The 6,725-nt window shown below is 38.6% G+C and overlaps 1 protein-coding gene across 2 annotated transcripts; it reads left to right on the top strand.

Annotated features, from left to right (window-relative positions):
* Positions 1-654: 654 nt before the first annotated feature.
* On the top strand, positions 655-6,655 carry LOC125228622 (NADH-cytochrome b5 reductase 2). Of its 2 annotated transcripts, none has more exons than XM_048133272.1 (6): positions 655-675; positions 1,391-1,604; positions 2,505-2,623; positions 3,642-3,846; positions 4,486-4,680; positions 5,585-6,655. In XM_048133272.1, the coding sequence occupies exons 1-6, from the start codon at positions 673-675 to the stop codon at positions 5,755-5,757; spliced, it is 909 nt and encodes a 302-aa protein (XP_047989229.1). In that variant the 5' UTR covers positions 655-672; the 3' UTR covers positions 5,758-6,655. The 2 variants fall into 2 exon arrangements, with proteins under 2 accessions (XP_047989229.1, XP_047989228.1); XM_048133271.1 differs by lacking the exon at positions 655-675 and adding an exon at positions 867-1,025.
* The last annotated feature ends 70 nt before the right edge of the window (positions 6,656-6,725 follow it).

Genomic DNA, 6,725 nt, shown 5'->3' with positions numbered 1-6,725 from the left:
TTGCGCGCTGTGTTGACGTGTTGAGTTCGGGAGAAAATGACGTCAGCACCGAAGACATATTTTCGTTACTGTAGTGTTTATGGGTGTATGGAAAGTTCTCAAAATGCGGAAATGTCATTCTTTAGAATTCCTAGACACCCAGAAAAGTAAGTGGTTGTTATATTTTTGCAGTGTTAGGTACATTATTGCTTACGTAAATGGCGTAAAAGTGAGATTTAAAGCTAGAATGACACATTAAAATCAATAAGGATTTATCTGTAACGACATTTAGGTAGATGCTGCGATCTATCTAGCTCGAAAGTTTGGTACCTACTTAAATATTGTGCAAACATCTATTCAAACATTTTATGTAAATATGATTTCGTCAGTATTTAAGAAACAAATACGTACTTGAATCTTTATTAGATAAAAAGGTAGAAAGAGCGTTGGTAAGTATACCTAAGACTATATTATTGTTTACTTATTTGCGAATCGTCTTATCGACATTTTCTTAGGTTATACTAATTGTATAATGTATTAATAATACCTACATTGAATCGCCTATTATATCAGTACGATGACTGTCGATAATACTTATCATTTTTATCATTTATGATGGAAAATCCAGACAGGTGAAAATTGTTAATGGACATTTTAGTTTTTACTTATCTTAGAGCGTGAGCAGCAGTGAACATGGTGTGTAAAGCAGGGAGAACTTGTTTCCATATCTAAAACTTAACTCTTGTCTTACAAATAGGTACATTCTTGATGGAACTGGTGCAATTTTCTCAAGAAACTCGAACAAAAATTGTTATGTCAGAATAGTAATGAAGTTCTTTAGATAACAAGTTCAAGGTCTTTTGTTGTGTGGTAATGTCATTTGAATTTAAACCAGTTGATAAATCAAATTCATTCAGTGTACACGTTCTTTTGAAGCGCATTTTTCCTTATTTGTGTTTTTAAACTATTTTGTCTGTGAAATACTGAATTTTGTGATCATGAGTAAGCTGGAAGTTGACACAGCAGATGTTGTAGATAGTGTGCCAGTACGTACTTAACTAACCTCATTTTTTACTTAGCTCGCGTCAAGGGTAACAAGCAAACAGAACTTTGAACAGAGGATATTTCATTACAAGAGAGTTATTAAGAAATCCAATAAAAATGTTTGTCCAATATTTTGTATTGTTGGAATAAAGTATCTACAAGTAGATAATAGACGTAATCATATCACCGTGGTATTTATGTCAATCATTCTTACTTTTCTAGTTTGTACCTAAAGTAACTAAAGTTAATCATTTAGTTTAAGTAAATAGTTTGAGGTTATCAAACCTTTTATCATACAACATAGAAATGAAAGTTAATATTAATTTATTCATTCATAAATTTCATAAGCAGTGCAATTTTATTCCAGGTGTTGCCTATAGCTATTGCTGTGGGTACTACAGTAGTCCTAGCAACTGTGATAGCTAATTGTCTATGGAGCAAAAAGAAGGCCAAAAGCAAGAACCCGGTGACCCTTGTGGATCCCAATGTGAAATATGCACTACCTCTCATAGAGAGAGAGGAGATCAGTCATGACACAAGACGGTTCCGATTTGGACTGCCAAGCAAAGACCATGTATTAGGTAAATTGTTTTTATATTGTGGTTGTGGTCAAGTGTCATCAACATTTGCTGGACCTTACCCCAATTACTTGGGGTCAGCTCAGCATGTCTTTACCTTCCATACATCTCTATCAGACGTCATTTCATCAGTCACTTGCATTTGGTCCATATCATTTCTCACACAGTCCCTCCACCTTTTCTTCGGTTTTTGTGGACATAATGTTGACAAGTGTATGATGATCAAACACTATCAAGAAGGGGGATTATGCATTCTCCTTTACACTTCTGTTAGAAAATAAATGTATTTGTAAGGTGTCTAGTTAGATGGGTAATTCCATGTAACAGAGTAATGTAAGTGACCAATTATTTGCATGTTTTTTTATTCATGGTGCTAATTTAAATATCAATATATCTAAGGATTAAAAGTAGGCTTATCTAGAGATAAATTAAGACTTCAATTTGCATCATAAATAAAAAAACATGCAATGAAGTGGTCACTTACATTACAGTTACGTGGAATTGCCCAGATGTTGTCTGTTTGTGTATTTAGACTACCAATGTTAGTCTCTTTTAACATTTTTAAGAACAGGCATGCATTCCTTGTTCTTGTAAATTACTTAGTGTAAACAGGAAAATAAGCTTTTTATCAGTTAATTATTGTAATTATGTATAATGAAGGAATGCAGTATTGTTCAACTATGTGATGTCCACGAACAAACTGAGAAAATGTTGGCTCTGGCTGGCAAAATGTGAATATGTTTGAAAATAACTAGAGAAGCAGATTTCATCTAAACATATTCATGATAACTGTCGAGATGCTTAATATGCTGGCTTGCTGGCTATATTTGTTTTCACAACTGCCTGCCTAAAAAAATATTCCTTGTAGAATTCCAATTGATTTATATTATTTTGACATTTCAGGCCTGCCCATAGGCCAGCACATCCATTTATCGGTGAAACTGGCTGATGACCTGGTCATCAGAGCATACACCCCAGTGTCCAGCGATGAAGAAAAAGGATATGTGGATCTGGTTATTAAGGTATAACACACATTGTATGATGTACTATGTATAATTAACATGTAATGCATTTCAGTGGACCTGCACTCAACATTTTCGCAAACAAGAACCCCGCCTTGGGGCACTTGTGAACTTTGCTCAGACACCGGACAACCCTTCTGGTGGGTTGTCACCATACAAGTGGGTGGTTACAGATTAAAACCAGTTTGTGACATAGGTAGTGCGTCTAGTAGTGAATGTGTTAATACATTTATCGTTTAATACACAGCTATCAGTTTGAAAGTAATGCATCATCGTATGATATGCACATAATTGATTTGCGTCAAATTATTATACGTAATTATGATTTATTGATAAGCGGTATCTCTAGGCATGATACTTATAAATTAATTATGTGCAGCCAGATTTCTATGTTTGTTTATTTATGTTAGTCAATTCTGGTTACAATGGATGATTTGATTTTTTTTGCATATTTACCATTATCATTAACAGATTATCAGATTAACAGGCAAAAAATCGAATACTATTTGTAGAATGATAAGCGGCTAACGGCCTTCATGGCTCTTTTGGTCTAAAATTATAGTTCTTCCAGATAAGATAAAATTTACTTAGATTTAAAATTTACAATTAAATGTTATATAATCCCTGGAGTAATAGGCACAGGCTGAAACTATTTCTTGTACTAAATTGCATCCTTATTCCGGGACAGAAAATATCCTATGTCATGCTCATGTTCTAGATTATACCTATCTAATCCGTTCAGTAATTTCCGTGTTAGGTTTCAAATATCAATACATATATTGTAATATCCAAACTTTGACTGCTTTTTCGGCTTTAATGGAATTGAAAGCTGGCTAGTAATCGTTTTATTTTACTGCATCAGTTCTTCGTGATCAATGAATTGGCGAAAATCAGCCATCGTAGGCCACGTCTTTGCCTTTGGCTAGTTACCCAATTGTAAAAAAAAAAAAAAAAACTTTCGATCCCTACGAAGTTACCTATTATATTATATGCAATAAGCTTAACAATTTTTTTCCAGGTGTACTTCAAAAATGTGCATCCGAAATTCCCTGAAGGTGGCAAGATGTCCCAGCACTTAGAAAACATGAAGCTCGGAGACACGATCGACGTGCGAGGCCCGTCCGGCCGTCTGCAGTACGTCGGCAACGGCCAGTTCCTCATCAAGAAGCTTAGGAAAGACCCGCCTACCAAAATAGTCGTCAAGAAACTTAATATGATTGCTGGTACGTTTAATTTTATGCGCATTTGTTAACCCGTAGTTACTTAACTTGCGTCATCGTGAATCTTAGAATGTACAAGTGGGCAAATGTCGAGCAGTGCATTGATATTTTGGACGTTTATAGCGTCATTACCTATTACCTAACAATGAAGACATTGATTTAGGGTACTGACTGAGAGTGCTTAGTCTTGCATGCTTATGCAACCACTGTTGTTACCATTTGGTCATCTTTGATCATCGATAATACTGGGCGGAATGCCGCTCTCGTGGGTAAAACTAAGTGACAACGCGATCGATTTTTTTAAGCGGTAGCGTGCTAAGGCTTCGGCGGTGAGCAAATTTGAACGAAATTTTAATTTCGAAAGACTACTGGGTCTAAAAAATAATTAAATATCAGGGGTCACCTTACACAGATCAACCTAGCCCCAAACTAAAGCTTGTACTATGGGTGCAAAACATCCATGGCTCAAGAACAAATATCTGCATTCATCACACAAATAAATGCTCTTACCAGGATTTGAACCCCGGATCATCGACTTAGAAGGCAGGGTCACTACCGACTACGCCTGACTGGTCGTCACGACCTCCTGTTCCTTATGCTTTGCTTACACGATCCCTAAAGCTTTTTGATGTGAATTCCCAGGTGGAACCGGCATCACCCCCATGCTGCAGCTGATCCGCCACATCTGCAGCGACGCCGACGACCACACCGAGCTGCGGCTGCTGTTCGCCAACCAGACCGAACAGGACATCCTGCTGAGGGACGAGCTCGAGAACTATGCCAAAAACCATCCCAACCAGTTCAAGCTGTGGTACACCATCGACAGGGCTGACCCAGGTTAGTGTACAACCTGATATTGTCATACAACTAGGGAACAAATCAAATTATTTATTTGAATATTTTTGATTTCTTATTTTTTCAGATAGTCACATAAATTATAAATTGAAATAGATATCATACACGAAAGAAAAAACGACAAGGCCCACTGGCGGCCGAGCCTCGAATCGAACCCGGGTCTTCAGCTTACGCGGCTAACGTCATTACCACTAGACCACCCGCCCGCCGTGGTACCCGACGAAATGTCTCTAGTGTATGTTATCTCTGATAAGGCTAGGCGCCTTTTGATCAACTCTAAGGGCGAGCAATTAGTGCTTGCACCTCCTATTGAATCCTTTGCAGGATTACGATGTAACGAGTTTTTTCTTTCGTGTTTATCTATTTCAATTTATAACTGATACTGTCATGTCCCGCCGTTAGCCATTAGCCGGGTCCACGCTTACCGAGTAGCCTCGTGCGGAAAACGTCCGTGCTCATGCGCTCACGTTTGCCTCGCCTGAGCCAATTTGCTCGGCAAGATAGCGGCCCTCAGTCAGCTGTTCAAAATAGTTCGTGTATATGCTAAACAGTGATAAATATATGGAGGACAGCGATTGACTCTTAGAATCACGCTTCTATTGCCCGATTTTAAACGGAAACCATTAAAATATTTGTAAAGGACACTCGACATGTATGGGAAAGTAAAAGTAACTGTATTTTTTAGCGCTCGGTCTTTACACATGTCACGATTTTGTCCTTCGTAAAGGACTCTGGGACTCGGGAGGATAGAGGGCCTAGTGCGAACCACCTGTCACACTGTCTTGAGAATTTATAAATGCGACAAAAGGGCAACATGACATGTGGAACGTCGTGCGCGGTAGGCTCTCGATAATTATTATTCTAATGTATGAATGGACCGTTTCAGATTGGAAGTACAGCACGGGCTTCATCAACGAGTCGACGATCAGCGCGCACATGTTCCCCGCGGCCGCCGACACGCTGGTGCTGATGTGCGGGCCGCCGCCCATGATCAACTTCGCCTGCACGCCCGCGCTCGAGAAGCTCGGCTTCCAGGAGGACTTGCGGTTCGCATATTAACTCTTCATTCGCCACACGACACAGAGCGAGCTGCCTCGCGCGGCAAACGGCCAATGTAGACGTGCCTCGGCTGAGGTAGACCGCGAGTTTGCCTCGGACGAGGTATGGATACATTGGACACGTCGCGCAACATACCTCGCCCTGTGTGTGAAGCCTACAGTAGATTAAAGGCCGGCATCGAACCCTATGTCACCGTTGAAATGTTCGCATGGATTTTGTATGGGAACTTTCGCTTCACTGCTGATGTATGTTAATCAGTCTGTTAAGTGTAGTTGATGCGACTGGACCTTAGACCTGGGTTTTTCTGACCACTTGGGGGTCGAAAAGATAGGAAAATACTGATTTAAAGCTTTAGGGTCACGAGGAGCAAGATTACATACTAAATGTTACATTCTAATGCAACGAGTAAGTACAAAAAGTGAAACTCTTGATTGCATTGCATGTTAGCAAGGAATTAAATGGCGGCTGCCTTTATCTGCGAATATGACGTCATTTTTGAACTCTTGCCATTAGTAAAAGACAAAGCATTTATTAAAAAAAAAGCATTTGTACAGTTTGACAAAAAAGAGTAGAAATTGAATTATTTTTTTATCATAGTAACATTTTCTCATACAAAAGTGACTCAATAGTTGCCGCATGCAAAACGGTGGCGCTCCTATTATATTTTACTCTTTTTGCCAGGCTGTATTAAAGGTTATAGTGATACCAGTAACGTCTTGTATCCAGGTGACGTATTTATATTTTGGATAAATTGTTGTAATATATTAACATTAAGTATAAAAGAGGTGAACGAGAATTATTTAATGTTGTTATCTGTTTGTATAGTGCATCTTTTTTATTGCTTTTTTAGTTTAAACTCTGGACTGGATTTTAGAAAATATACATACTAGTTTATATACATATGTCCTAAGGCACCCCATAGGTGCATAGGGCCTCCACAAGATCCTTCCACGCCTGATCCTTCCTAT

The sequence above is a fragment of the Leguminivora glycinivorella genome, chromosome 8 (assembly GCF_023078275.1).
Source record: "Leguminivora glycinivorella isolate SPB_JAAS2020 chromosome 8, LegGlyc_1.1, whole genome shotgun sequence".
In the NCBI taxonomy this organism is placed as follows: Eukaryota; Metazoa; Arthropoda; class Insecta; order Lepidoptera; family Tortricidae; genus Leguminivora; species Leguminivora glycinivorella.
Note: the sequence above shows the minus strand (reverse complement) of the source record. Positions and strands in the feature narration are given on the sequence as shown.